This window comes from Haplochromis burtoni, unplaced genomic scaffold (genome assembly GCF_018398535.1).
Source record: "Haplochromis burtoni strain Fernald_Lab_line unplaced genomic scaffold, NCSU_Asbu1 Contig_54, whole genome shotgun sequence".
Lineage (NCBI taxonomy): Eukaryota > Metazoa > Chordata > Actinopteri > Cichliformes > Cichlidae > Haplochromis > Haplochromis burtoni.
The window spans coordinates 1427285-1442349 of NW_024582415.1; the positions used below are offsets into that span (position 1 = coordinate 1427285).

At 38.9% G+C, this 15065-nt stretch overlaps 2 protein-coding genes across 3 annotated transcripts; one reads left to right on the forward strand and one right to left on the reverse strand.

Annotated features, from left to right (window-relative positions):
* Positions 1 to 46: 46 nt before the first annotated feature.
* LOC102292351 (cyclin-O) lies at positions 47 to 2844 on the reverse strand. The gene is made up of 3 exons (XM_005924483.3): positions 1860 to 2844; positions 1297 to 1482; positions 47 to 1217 (listed from the first exon to the last, which is right to left on the reverse strand). The coding sequence occupies exons 1-3, from the start codon at positions 2211 to 2213 to the stop codon at positions 606 to 608; spliced, it is 1152 nt and encodes a 383-aa protein (XP_005924545.1). The 5' UTR covers positions 2214 to 2844; the 3' UTR covers positions 47 to 605.
* On the forward strand, positions 2828 to 14715 carry tut7 (terminal uridylyl transferase 7). 2 transcript variants are annotated; one of them, XM_005924485.3, is made up of 29 exons: positions 2828 to 2971; positions 3796 to 4221; positions 4341 to 4495; positions 4616 to 4732; positions 4853 to 5030; positions 5130 to 5218; positions 5618 to 5669; positions 5790 to 5859; positions 5993 to 6119; positions 6240 to 6359; positions 6489 to 6623; positions 6807 to 6984; positions 7486 to 8186; positions 8342 to 8492; positions 9364 to 9450; positions 9565 to 9665; positions 9944 to 10001; positions 10274 to 10377; positions 10467 to 10556; positions 10653 to 10766; positions 10996 to 11070; positions 11171 to 11348; positions 11489 to 11536; positions 11649 to 11740; positions 11842 to 11957; positions 12065 to 12264; positions 12347 to 12414; positions 12509 to 12575; positions 13756 to 14715. In XM_005924485.3, exons 2-29 carry the CDS (start codon positions 3816 to 3818, stop codon positions 13812 to 13814), a joined length of 3936 nt encoding a protein of 1311 aa, XP_005924547.1. In that variant the 5' UTR covers positions 2828 to 2971; positions 3796 to 3815; the 3' UTR covers positions 13815 to 14715. The 2 variants fall into 2 exon arrangements, with proteins under 2 accessions (XP_005924547.1, XP_005924548.1); XM_005924486.3 differs by lacking the exon at positions 2828 to 2971 and adding an exon at positions 3196 to 3317.
* Positions 14716 to 15065: the final 350 nt, after the last annotated feature.

Consider the following 15065-nt stretch of genomic DNA (forward strand, 5'->3'; position numbering starts at 1 on the left):
TTTAAGTTGTCATTTTAATTAATTTTATTCTGTTTCATATGATAGTCAAAATTATTTTAGCTGCATTCTTTGTGGTAGCTCACACTTCGTGTGGCACATCTTGCTTATAGCTGATTTATTTCAACAGTAAACATAAGTTGCAATGAATCACAATAAGTTTAGAAACCGGGACAAATGCGTTTGAAGATGATTTTAATTAACTGTAGCAATCAATTCATTACAACACATTTTTCTTCATTAAAGATGTTCCAAAACTAACAAAACTCATAAACCCACAACAAATAAACTGGCATACAGAGGATTCTGACTTTTTGTTAAAAATAATGAAAAATAAAAATTATATTTCAATATACTTCATAATTATATAGTAAATTATCTTAAATAAATAAAAAGCAATGCTAAATCATAAGCATCCTGTAGCTGTAAACGGTTGACTGTCTATGAGGTATGTATAAGTAAAAGTCTGCATAAACACAAGAATTCTGAGCACCAAAACCCCCCAAATAGATATCTTATCCTCACTTCTTTGTTTAAGATATAACACTATAACCCACAATTAAAGGGGAATTTAAATTGCTGTTATCAAAATAGTCACACTCATGTAGTCACATAGTAGACATCACATCCAATGTCTCCAGGTTTAATGACACCAACAGCTTCAGGTTGTCTTTGCATTCCTGCACTAGACTCTGTTTGTAGCTGTCATCCTTCACTGCTAGTGAGTCTCCCTCATAATGCTGAGAATTGCCTGTTGGCTGAAAAGAAACTGACTGTGAGCATAGTTCATCCACAAAACTGTCCCACTGAACTTCGTGTGAATGGATGGTTTCATGCTCAGGAAGACCTTGTTTACTTTTCAGTAACTCACTAGCTACACTCAGTGCACAGCTGGCAGTCAGTGATGGAGGGTATTTGTTGAAAGCATAGTCTGCAAGAGTCAGCTCACAAACATTTTGTGCAAGGTTGCTGCACTGCCTGGGCATTTTTGTGTCAGGATTCATCCTTGAAATCCTGTCATCACCTTTGTTCCCAGTCACTAGCTGTGAAGCCTCGATGCAGTTGGTGTAATAGTCTAGAAAAAAGGCCAGGGTGGGTGCAGAGAGGCGGAAGTTAAGACGAAGCAGGATGAGACACTCCAGGTTGCAGAGCTGCTCTTTGGTGAACACATCACAGCACAATGACAAGAGATGGCTGATTCGTGGTGAGCAGACCTCCACCTGCAGAGGACAAAGAAAAGGATAGTAGAATGATATCCAAAAACACAAACCGTCTGCTCCACGAGCATACCACACAAACCTGTTTACTGGCTAGGAGAAGTGCGGTGACACCAATGAGCTGGAAGCAGTCAGCAGCAACAGGTGTGGAGGCCAGGAACCTGTCCATGATGTTCACAGCCAAGCAGCAACACTCGAAAGACAGACGGAAATGTTTGTGCACAGGGATGAGCCAGCTGACCAGCTTACAGCGGGCCTCTGCGGTCAACTGTATGTAAAACACACACTCATCAAAATAAAAACTTTTAGTGACCTTGGTTCTTAAATATGATGTGCTCTTAATGTACAACAAGGTATATATTTTCTGGCATTTCACAGTACAGTACCCTACATATTATCAGTAAATGGTCCTAAAATCGTCATGTATTCTGCATCTCAGGTGTTTCTTTAGTTGAACAATAGAACTAATTAATATCTGGAAGTCACTCTCACTGGAACATTTAACTATCTGCCTTTAAACAAAAGGAGTGAATTACCAGTTCAATTTATATGACAACAAATATATTTTAATTTTTTTAAGTAGTCAAAAAAGTATAAATATACGTCTAACGCGGTTCATTTAGTTACAAGCTGTAAGTGTCTTACTTGCGGTTGGCGTGCCAGGCTTTTGCAGGGATGAAACTGCGCCTCTTTCTCCCTTTGGATCATAAACCCGATGTCTCCGTACTGAAGGTACCAGCTGCAGAGTTGCCCTGCAACAGGTTTTTGTGACATGAGCAGGGAAATCTCATTCTTAGCTGGGGATGAACTCGGGGAGCATGCCAAATCTTCTTCAAAACCAGAGTCTCTTAATTTGGACACGAGTTTCTGTTTTCTATTCCGAGCAGTTTGGCGCTGTTGAGCCAGCGTGAGAGTTTCTGGAGAAGGAGAGGCGACGTTCATTCGGCTCCTTTTGAAAACACTGTCGAAACCACCTTCACAGTTCTCAAAAGACACCATCTCCAGTGTCTGACTAGAGCCGGTTTGCACACGCGCTGTTAGGCCAGCGACTGCGTATTTAGGCTACTGAGAGCAGTGAGTCCACAGCAGCAGTCTCCTGGATGCTGGTTTCTGGATTTAGTGGGGAGTTCTCTCTGATGACGTCAGTTTTCGCGGGGTCTTCCCCGCTCAGGCAGCTCACGGCTCTCCTGTGACCCCGGGCAACCAAAGCTAAACAATCACTGGCACCATCTAATTAATTATCCTGAACCATATGTTATACTCTTAAGTCACGAGAGAGAGGGAGATTAAAAGACAATAGATGCCTTGCCCTTTAACTTTGTGCAGAAAAAACATCAAATTACTTGGGCTTATTATTTTATAGAAAGCCTACATGTGAAATGTTCGCATGTGAAATGTATATGAAATAGTTTAGATTTGATACATGTATTTTTCTTCTTCTTGTTCTTCCTATAATCATGCTAACATCAGAAAATTATTAACAACAATAACAACATTATAATTTCAATTATACTACAAAAATGTGAGCAGTGTATAAAGTTCTTAATATTCACGATGTTTTTATAAGTATTAAAAATTTAATTTCTGTGCAATATATCAGTTTCTTTTTCTTTTTTGCGGTGGGCGGAACACGGCCGCTGACGACTAGAAAATAAACGGCTCCTATGTCACCTTTCAAACTCTAGTGCAAGACAAGAGAGCGTGCCAAGTCAGAACTGAACAAGGCTTCAACTATGTCCTCTGTGCACTAGCGGGAGGTATTTTGATTTATTTAATAATACACGTGTATAGTACAAGCTAGCGTGTAATTAATGGCTGCCTTTATCTCAGCTGTAGGCTGGGCAGCTCGACAAAAAATTGCAAGAAACAGGGACGAAAGCCGCTGCTAGCTGTTACCCTTAAGTGCCTGTGCTAGCAAGCTAAGTATGTGTAGCTAGCGTTAGCATTGCTGTAACTGTGTTGCAGCAGGAGCTAACAAGTGCGGTTACTAGCACTTATTTGTTGACGAGTTGTAAGGCACTGAGGTGGCAAAGTTATAAACCACCAGCTCGAGGAAGTAGAAGAAGTAACAGTAGAGTCAAATAATAACGCTGCTGAAGCTAGGTAAGCTAGCTAACGTCTACACCATGTCATAATCTCACAATCCTGTAGTTTGGGTTAGGCTTTACGTGTGTGCGCAAACTATTTCAGCTAACTAAGCGGCTGTGTTATACTAAAAATAGTGACGATAAAATGTTGACATTTAAAACAAGTTTTTGTTTTTTAATTTTTATTTTAGGAATGTCAGCGTTCATGGCCATTGAAAAAGGGTTAACTGTTAACCCGAGTTTGCAGAAGTCAGCCAGTGTTTTAGAGAGGTTAATATTACCGTTTTTATCACCCGTTTTTATCACAGTTACAACCAATATACGTTTTTCTACATGCCAAAATAAAATTAACTGAAATGGGACACTGCTTCTTCAAACAAGGGACTTCTGCCAAACGCAGACGTTTGGCAGGTCTCTTGTAACACAGTTTGTGTTAGTGCTGTTTTGATTACATAAGGACTATTACCACATTAACTGGACATTTTATCTTGCAGTTTTATCACAGCAGTGTATCATGGAAAACTCTGGCAGGCCTTACCGGGCTAAGCAAGGCGGCAGGGAGAGGGGGGCGGCAGCAGCAGCGGCAGAGAAGGGAGAAAGCTGGTGGATGCAGGACCAGGTGCGAGGACAGAACTTCAGATCAGATGGAGGCCAGCAGGCCAAGAAAAATCAAGGTGGGCCTTACAGGGCCAGCCCTAAGAAGGGAGGACTGGGGCCCCTAAGCCACTCTCCTGGTGGATTAAGAGGAGGCCACAGCCCCTCACAGAGAGATGATGTCCGGTGGTTCTCAGGTCCTCAGGAAGATAACTGGAGAGAGCGCCCACAGCAGAGCTGGAGGAGGGGTATGCAAGGAGAAAGTCCAAAGGAGGACAGGGAACAGGGAAGGAGAGAAGCCACGGATGATGGTTTTCAAAAATCAGGTAAATGTCTGGAAGTCATTCTCTGCAGAAGGAATGAAACACTTTCAGCTTTATCACAAAGTCTATGTTGAAAACAAACTAGAAATTCATACTTCCCCCTGCATTTCTCATTTTCAAAGGTAAAAGACGGCGTAACAGAAACAAGAAGAAAGCTTTTGCTGAAGAGAACAGGGGCTTTGTGATTGAAGAGTCCACACTCTCAAACAAAGAGCTGCGCAACCTACGGCAAGCAGAGAGGCGGCTTAACAGGGACGAGATCTACAGCCTAAAGAAGGTACAGACCCTAAAAGCCGTAAGAGGTGATGTAATGTTTGAGTTGGTTGGTGTAGGTGATTTACAGATATTTCTAACGGTGTAATTTTTTTTTTTTGTGTGTGTTGTACAATTGTTTTAGAGGTCCCACAGCAACCCTGCTGCTCTTTACAACTGTGCCCTGTGTGATGTTCTCCTAGAGTCTGTGTCTGAAGCTTACAAGCATATTCGGGACAAACGGCATAAGAGAAGGGCCAAGGTTATTTTACATTTACCGTATATAGATTGTATTACTGTGTTGCTATTGTGGAGTAGTAGTTTTTATGTATTAAAGGCTGTGATCAAGACCCCTTTCCTGTATTTGCATGTTGACTTATAGGAGCGACAAGAGCAGCTGATGCTGACTGAGATCCTGCCTCCTAGTCCAGAGCAGATCAGTGCTATAAGTGCAGTACTAGATGCTGTTGTCCAGGAACATGGTCTGAACGACCTGGACGTTGAGAAGAGACGGTGTGTTGTCTCCACCATGCAAGATCTCCTCTTGTCTGTTCTGCCTGGTAAGACACATAAAGAGGAAAGTTCACAATATACAACAACTGTGCTCTTTCAGTATTATTAAAACGTAGCAATATTTACCTGCTTTCTCTCATCTATAGAGGTCCGACTCAGGCTTTATGGATCATCTTGCACTAAATTTGGATTCAAGGATTCTGATGTCAACATTGACATTCAGTATCCAACTCACGTGAGTAACACAGTGTGAGTTCATGATGTGTGATACAATTTTATTGTATTTTATGTTAATTTTATAATGATATTAATGTTAAAAATTAAAACTGGAGGCCTGTCAGGAGAATAATAGCTAGGGGAAGAAGTCTTTCATCTGCATGTATATGTTACAAGTTATGTGGGTTTAGGGTGACATTATTTAAGGGAACAAATACAAGAGATGACAGCAAAAATATTAGTATATGGCAAAGGTAAGATGTGGTGGTGTGGGTGGCGGGAAAAATATAATTTCACTTGATTTTAGATTTCACAAGTTGTGTTTCACATGCTGTGCTTGTAGCATGCACCATAATTATGTTCTTTTTAATATTATATTTATGCTGTATAAAGGCTTTGAAATGGAATGTATTCACAGATGCATCAGCCAGATGTCTTGATGTTGGTTAAGGAGTGCCTCTCTGTGAGCTGTGAGTTTTGTTTTCATTTTAGACTCAAGAGTCTTGAAGAAATCTTTCAGACATGGTAAAGTCAGTCATGTGCTTGAGTGTCATGGAAAGTTTAAATTGTTTGTGTTGTGCTATTCTCAGCTCTGTTTGTTGAGATGGAGGCGGACTTTCATGCCAGGGTGCCTGTGGTCATCTGTAAAGAGAGAAGTAGGTCTGTATCATTTGCAGTTACATGGGTTTTTCTTGCATGTGACAAGAGAATATTAACAGTGCTCATACCACAAGAGCATAAAACTCCAAATTAAAATTAACTTATTTTTTTGTTCCCCCTTCCTCCTCAACAGTGGTCTAATCTGCAAAGTTAGTGCAGGGAATGAAAACGCGTTCCAAACCACCACATATCTTTCTGCCCTGGCGACTCAGGAGCCTCTCCTCATGCCACTGGTTTTGGGCTTCAGACGCTGGGCCCGGGTATGTTTCTAGTAGACAAAGACTTGTTCCTCACATTAGCAAAGGCATCAAAACTATTCACTCATTTCTTTTTTTCAAAGTTGCATTTGTTCTTAACATCATTTTTGGCTTTCTGTTAAGATCTGTGAAATTGATCGCGCAGAAGAGGGGAGTCTACCACCATATGTCTTTGCCCTTTTGGTTATCTTCTACTTACAGAAGCGCAAAGAACCTCTCTTGCCTACCTATTTCAACCAAGATGTAAGTCTTTATTTTCATTTCCATCCTTAAAAAAAAACAAAAAAAACCCATATTAGTTTTGCTTTTCATTATTGACTCTTTTTAGGATTATTTTGGAATAAACTGATGCAAACATCTGCCCATCTTTAGATCAAAGTGTTTTCTCTCAGCCGGCTGTCAGACTTCAACCTTACTCATACAGAGGATGGGTATTTACACTGGGCCTACACCCCTTCCTCCAAGGAGTCATCTCAACCAGCAGAAGGCAACTCCATAAAGGGGAAGGTAATCATGAAGATGGACACATAAATAAACTGAAAGACTTCCAAAGAACAGAAAATATAATTTTGACTTGTATTTGGAGACAGGTTTTTTTTTTTTGTTTTTTTTTTTTTAAAGGCTGTTAAATAAATTGAAAACTTGAGTGATAATTTTTCAGACTCTTAGTAATATCAGGCTGTCTTGCAGGTTCCGCTGGTGTTTCAAAGTCCTCATCCACCAGTGGAAGTTGGACTTCTCTGGGTCGAAATGCTTCGCTTCTATTCCCTGGAGTTCATCATGGCTGACAATATAATCAGTGTGCGGACTGGAGCTGTCCTCTCCAGAGAGATGAAAGACTGGCCTAAAAAGCGGATCGCTGTAGAGGGTCAGAAGCTTTGTTATGTTTGAATCATTTTCATGTCTTGATACTTCTGTAAGGAGAAGTGGTCACACAGAATCTGTTTTAATGTTGCTTATTTCTCTGTTGATTCTGTCCAAACCTAGATTTTTATTTCTGTTTGATTCATGGATTAAAGCAGTGGTTCTCATACTTTTTCTTGCATACCCCGTTTCAGACGTTGGAAAAGTTAACAACCCACAGTTTTGTTTTTTTTATCAGTCATTAACTATTAATTGTAGTTTTACTTGTAATACTTTATTTTAAAGTGTAATTTTGCTTAAAGCTCAGTGCAAAATAATCAACAAACTATTGTATACCCCTTATCCCACCCTTTTCGAAGTTATTAATTCAATTTAACCCCCCACCTCCCCCTCCCCAAACCTGGTTGTTTGTGTCCAGTTGCAGTGGCTAAGGTGCGTTTATGAACCACTGTGATGAAGAGACTTCTTTTATGTGTTCTAATGTTTACAAATGGTTCTGTTTCAGACCCGTTTGCCGTGAAGAGAAATGTGGCCCGCACAGTGAACAGCCAGCAAATGTACGAGTACATCCTCCACTGCCTCAAAACCACATACAAGTACTTTGCACAGTCACTCAATACACCAGCTGCTAATCACAAAAGAGGACTGAAGGGAGGATATGTTCAAGGGGCCAATGCTAAGGCTTTGAATGACGAGAGTGTGTGCTTGTCAGATTTCAGTAATCTCAGCATTCATTCAAAATATACGAGCCAATCTAAATCTGTAGAAAATGGCCCTGAGGACTCTGATTGCATTATTGAGGAAGAGGAGGAAATTGAAGAATTCAGTGACTCAGATGAAGAGCGAGAAAAAGAAAAATTGGACTTGGGCAAAAGCAGCCTTTCGGAGGATGAGGATGATGAAGACGAGCAGGATGATGACATAAATATTGATGTCGACATGCATAACAGAGACCACCTGGACAGCTTCACCATAGAGGATGAAGAGATTTTCCTAGTGGACGAGATCTCAGGGGAGGAGCTTTTGTCCGATGAGGAGGGTCCAGATTTGGACACACCTGGTTCAATGGATGAGGAAGAGGAGGAGGAAGTGGATTTGGCACCTGTCAGTGTTTCTCAAATTAAAGATGAAACACCAGAAAATAAAAATGAAAAACAAAGCAGACCATCTTATGAGTTCACCAAGCAAGCTTTCACCAGAGGAAAGGTAAGTTTGCCTTCACTTGTCATCAGTTACTGGCAGCATTTGCAATTGTGTAATTTGATTAAACAAAGAACACATAAAATTTTAAAGTTGTATGGTAAAGATTTAGGTTGTAAGTGAGGAAAACTATATGTGTAACTCCTTTCAATATCACATAGTCCCACATGGTCGTGTGCAGCTTGTGCAAACGTGATGGACATTTGAAGAAAGATTGTCCAGAAGATTTCAAGAAAGTGCAGCTTGACCCCTTGCCCCCAGTAACACCAGAGTTTCTCAGTGTCCTCAACAAAGTCTGTGAGCAGTGTTACAGTGAGTATTATGGGACATGTAACCCTTACCTGCATTGTGATGTCATATTTCTACTCTTGCAAATTTTAGTAATACATACAATGACAAAAATATACAAATGTATTTCAAATGGTTGAGAAATAAATTGTTTTTGTCGATGGTATGAACAAGTTTTAAAAATGAGGCTCATGCAAACATTTTCATACTGTTGGACTCAACAAACTTAATTATTGCAAGTTCCTCATTTCAACTTAATGAAGTCCACCTGTTCATGTTTTTTTGAGTTCTAATCATTAGCACTTAAGCAAAATTTTATGTAAGATTTAAAAAGTGCTTTGGAAGAAAACACAGCTGTATCCGTGGTTTTAGGCTTATCTGGTAAAATTTGTGTGAGTTTATGGTTTAACATGTGGGATGAGAATATGTTAAACTTTAAAGTGTTAAAATGTACACAACTCTAAAAAGAGCTTAATGCAGGTGCATGAAAAGTGTAGTATACCATCCACTGGACCTCAGCTTATGTGACTGTGTTTCACAAAATTTTGTATAAATAAATAATTTTATTTATATAGCACCTTTCTAGACAGTCAAAGTGCTGCTGCACATAAGATAACAAATGATAAAAAGGTAAAACGGACAATATAAAACAGGCAAAAATGAGCCAAAAACAGTTTTGAGTTTGTTTGTTTTTTTAAAGTTGTTGTTTTGATATTAATCAACAACTTGATTGTTAATTGTAGTCAGTTATCATAATATGTCTAATTGGCATGTTCATATAACGTTATTTCCTGAGTCCTGTTGTAAAGCCAGTTATTTAAGACCACTTTTGGTGGAACAGTGCTTGTGTCCAGTAAATTACTTGGTCACTAAATATCATTCATTCATTTTTAAGGTGATTTCGCCCCAGATGAACTGGAAGTGGGTGTAAGAGAGCACATCCTTCAAGACCTTGAGATTTTTGTGAGAAGACAGTTTCCTGGTGAAGTTGATCTTTTAACTTTTTTTTTTTATTTTTTTAATTGAATTGGCGTGATGATGCATCTGAATGATTTGGTTAACAAATCATGTGTTGATTATTTATTTTAAATCACAGGTGCTCAGTTACAACTGTTTGGCTCATCCAAAAATGGCTTTGGATTTAGACAGAGTGACCTGGACATCTGCATGGTGTTGGAAGGACAAGAAACCATAGATGTGAGTTATCAATAATTCTTTACCATGTAGTTTTGGTTCTGTTCATCAGGGAACCAGCTGCAGTTGATCTTTAATTTACACCAACTTGATTTATCAAGCTTCTAATGAAGACTTGAAGTTGATGCGTATTTGATCTGCCAATATGCTTGAAGAATACATTGGTAATATTATTTTACTTGGAGGCAAGTTGCCCTTGTTCCTTTTCATTGTTATGGTTGAATTACTTATTATCTAGCAGGAGCTTATATTAAATCATTTTTGCCTTCATTCCATCATAGGATATTAACTGCATCAACATCATTGAAAGCTTGGCAAGATCGCTAAAGAAACACCCAGGTAAGACATAGTAGCTGTGGTACGAAACTGACATTCATGCACTTTATTTTGTCTGCAACCAGCAACTGTCAGTTTTGATCAAATGACAAACTGTTCTGGTTTTAAGAGATTCTAAAGTTCTAATATAATCTTTAAAATAATTCACCTTAAACAAAATGTTACCTACCCATTTACATTAATGAGAAATGCATTAAGCTGAAATAAATTATGATTGAATAAAGTTCTTAATCTTCCCCATAAGTGCCTGTAATGTCATTATGTATCCACATCAGGGCTGAGGAACATCCTTCCCATCACTACAGCAAAAGTACCCATTGTGAAGTTCTACCATGTTCGCACTGGCTTGGAGGGAGATATAAGCCTCTACAACACACTGGTGGGGCTCTTTTTGTCTTTGTATGTATTTGAAAATAAGAAAATGTGCACCTTTTGAAATTTGCAGTTTCTGTTTGTTTTTTTTCTCAGGCCTTGCACAACACTCACCTACTAGCTACGTATGCTGCAATTGACAGAAGAGTGAAGATCCTCTGTTACGTCATGAAGGTTTTTGCCAAGGTGAACATGCTTTACAGACTTGTGACTAAGACATCTTTAAGTGTTCTTGCTATTGTATTGTTCAACGTTAAAATGTTGTTTCCACTTCCATTACAGATGTGTGACATTGGAGATGCTTCACGTGGTAGCCTCTCGTCATATGCCTACACCCTCATGGTGCTGTTCTTCCTTCAGCAGAGAGACCCACCAGTTATCCCTGTGCTGCAAGAGGTACAGATGTCTGTTTGAAAGAAGAGCCAATTGTATTCTCTTTACAAGTTGCACATAGATGTGTTGATTTGTCTATGCGAGTGTTGTCTCAAATACATTTATCCCCTTAAACTAAAACAACAAACTTATACCTCCATTTGGATGAATTTGTCAACAAGTCTCTTTGTAGTAGTTATTTAAAGTATTTCACAATATCATGTGTCAAGCTTGACTGCTTGGTTTCTTGCAGATCCATGATGGGAAGAAGCCTGAAGTACTAGTAGATGGTTGGAATGTGTACTTCTTTGATGATTTTAAAGCACTAGTAAGTGTTTTGTATTTGATTTGTGCCTAAACAATATGGTTAATATAAATGTAAGACTGTGTCTTAGTAGCTCATCAATATCGTCTTTTTCCACCTTCAGCCCAGTCACTGGCCACACTATGGGAAGAACACCGAGACTGTGGGGGAGCTGTGGCTCGGCCTACTCCGCTTTTACACTGAGGACTTTGACTTCAGAGAGCATGTTGTCTGTATCCGACAGCATGCCCGCCTCACCACCTTCAACAAGCAGTGGACATCCAAATACATAGTCATTGAAGGTAGCCTTGTGTGAGACTATTGCTGCAGTGTATTGTAACTAATTTATCCACAATCAAATGTGTAATTTTTATTTGCTGAATCAAAGTAATTGTATATGTCTGCTTGTGAAGATTTTTCAAGTTCATTTTCTTTGTCACAGATCCATTTGATCTCAATCATAATTTGGGTGCTGGTCTCTCGAGGAAAAGTAAGATGGATATCGATTTATTTTTTTCCCCCCATTTCTAACATCTCAATGATTTTTCTTGCACTTTTCACTACTTAAAATGTGCATGTTTTTATTTTGGTCATCAAAACAGTGACAAATTTCATCATGAAGGCTTTTATCAATGGCAGAAGAGTGTTTGGCACACCCATCAGATACTTTCCTCCTGTGTATCCCAGTCAGATGGTCTGTATTTGTTGTCTGAACATTACTTTTTTTTTTTTTTTTTATTGTGGTGATATTATCCAATCAGCACTAAAACTGTGTTTTACCTGCATCTTTCCCAGGAGTATTTCTTTGATCCTGAAGTACTTACTGAAGGAGAAGTGGCTCCCAATGATCGCTGCTGTCGCATCTGTGGAAAGATTGGCCACTTCATGAAAGACTGCCCCCTGCGTAAGAAGTGGGTGCAATCTCAAGTATTTTGTCATAATATTTACTTAAAAGTCTGTTAGCACCTTGTGTGCCTGCCTTAATGTTGATGTTACATCGTCAATGATTTTGGACCAGGTCTAAACATAGAAGGGACTCTGAGAGAAGGCCAGAGTACCCACAAGACAAAATGGATACAGCAGAGGAATCGAAGGATCAGGTCAGACACAAAAGTGAACACTGGCGGAAAAGGGATGGAGTGGATATTCGTTGCTGCTACCTATGTGGATCAACTGCCCACATCAAGAAGGACTGCCAGCTGTACAGAAGCCCTGCTGGTAAGTACCTGCAAGGTCACTTTACATTCTTTGAAGTATGAAAAAAGTCACTTACTTTCAATATTCACTTGTCATTTGGCAGGTAATGTGAAAATGGAGAATTATTCTTCTTCACCCCACTTTAGGAATTTGCGAGAAACAGAGAAACAGGTATGTTGTATGTTTTCAGTCAACCTAAATTATAATTAATTCTGCTTTGTACAGTTGTAGAAGTGTACATCTTTTGAGCTGTCTTTTATTTTAGGGCATACCTATACAAGAAGATAAGAAGAAGAGAAAGCAGCAAAATGTGATATTAAGTCCACAAGCAGGTAATTTAATTTCCCATACTTTTTATGCATGGAATCAGATGTCTCAAACCTATACTATTAGCACTATGTAGCTAATTTTAACATGTATTTGATTTATTTTGTTTGTAAATTGAAAGTAATTTAAACTATTTGGGCCCAACTAGTCCAAAATAATCATAGCAACTACAGATAAGCATACGGCTATTTATTATGTTACGTCTTCATTAAGTTTAGTTACACTGCATTTGTACTTAATTGTGGATTGTTAGCCAGCATAGTCATGTATAGTAACACTATAGTGAGCCTTTGATTAGATGTACAATTAGCACCCAATTTAAAAGTGATGCTTTCCCAACATGTGGGGTGGCTGTAGCTCAGGTGGCAGAGCAGGTCAGCCACTAATCAGAAGGTTGGTGGTTCGATCCCAGGCTGCCTCCTGGCTGCATGCCAAATATCCTTGGGCAAGATACTAACCCCGTGTTTGCCTACTGGTGGTGGTCAGAGGGCCCGGTGGCGCCAGTGTCCGGCAGCCTCGCCTCTGTCAGTGCGCCCCAGGGCAGCTGTGGCTACAATGTAGCTTGCTATCGCCAGTGTGTGAATGGGTGAATGACTGAATGTAGTGTAAAGCACTTTGGGGTCCTATGGACTAGAAAAGCGCTATACAAATGCAGGCCATTTACCATGTATTTCCATCCCTAAAGCACACATTTTGCCAACTTTATTTTTTTTATTTTTTTTAAACGAGAATTATCTGTAATTTATGGAGACAAAGTGCAATTTCAATTTTCAGAGAAATTAGACTTGGTTGACAGTGTATTTTTGCATTGGGTCAATTGTCTAGGGCTCATAAAGAGAGACGACATGATTTCTATGCAGCAGGCTCAGATTCATCCATCTTTTTCTGGACTCTGGAGCAAACACTTTCTGATCTTTTTCCTCAAATGTAGCATTCTGGTCCTTATTTTATCTGTTGTTTTCCATGTGGTCTTAGAACACATTCTCTGAGTTATTGTACCTGGTATTATTGCCTGAATGCGTTTTTGTTTTTTCTTGGTCAATAAAGCAATGTTCAGTTTGTGTGGATCAAGCAGTCTGCTTAGTTTTGTCACCTTCTTAATATTGGGGGGGTGTTAATGCTGCTGTTGAGTTAGAAAATTGTGTTTGTAATAAATGTTGATGACTGCTTTCTGGTTTGTTTCAGGTAGTTTAACCTGCCGAAATTCGGGTCGCTCTGGTCAGAGGAAGAGCCCAGTGGAATGAGAAGTGGCTGTGAATAAAAATAAAAAAAAGAAAAAAACTACCAGATTCTACTTTTGTCCAGGCAGACAGCAACCCAAAGTCCAGAAACCCTTAAATCTGAATGGTACTGTTGGGCCAATAGTAGCCCGTTCAAAGCCAAAGCCAGGACATCTTGACTTGAAGCCAAATAGGGCCTTTTTATTGTTGTGGGTTTTGTTTTTGGGTTGTTTTTTTTTTTCTCCCCCCAAAACGCTCCTCCTGAGAGGGGTGTGTGTGGTTTTTTTTTTTTTGTTTTGTTTTGTTTTTTAAAGCTTTCATTTAAAGAAAATAAGCAAGTAAGCATGCATGTGATGCATTAAAATACTTTGCCAGTCAAGAGGTTTTCCCTTGTTTTGTTTTTTTTGTTTTGTTTTTTGTATATATAAAAATTTTACATTTAAAGCAATATTACTGCAAATTTGGTGTAAAATCTCTTAAAATTGGAATGTAAATAACTGTCTCCTAGACGACTAATAGCTTAGATCCCAGTAGGGTATCTTTTGACATCATACTGTATCTTTAATGCTAAATTTTATTTTTAATTGTTTTGGTGGACACTTGAAGGTTCAACCGTCCTTTAATTTGGTAGACCAGTGTATATAAACACTGTTACAGCTGTGAGTCAGATTGAAATGATAAACTGATTATGATATTAGTCTGCTACTCAACATCAAAAAGTCAAGGCTATTTCACATTAAACCAAAAAGGTTTCAATTCATATGCGTTCTTTTTTTTTTTTTTTTTTTTTTTCTTCCCTTAAGTGTTGTTTTAGAGATTTGGGGAAAAGAAGATGTTTCTTAATGGCAGTATACCTTTTTAATGGCCTGGATCTGTATTTTTTTATTTTATTTTTAATTATAAAATCATGTGTTTGTCCTCTGCACTGATGACCATCTGTCCATGTCTCTGGTGTTCTTGAAGACAGAACTACCTGCAAGGTGTCTCCATGTTTGTGTGCCTTTTTGTTAGAGAAACCACCATGTAGATATGTTTCTCAGGATCACAGTTTTATTCCTAGGCTGCTGGTCCACTCAAGCTTCATGGATACATACTGCTCTAAAACTGCCTGCAGATGTTAGTAGAGGGAAGGTAAAAGCTCATTACCTCTCAATTTTCTATATGTCTTCACACTGCTAGGATGTGTTGTAACGATGGTAGAGGATCACATGCTTGAGGGAAGTTGGGTAAAAAAAAAACTTCCTGTGCAGACTCTTAAAATTGATATTTTAAAAA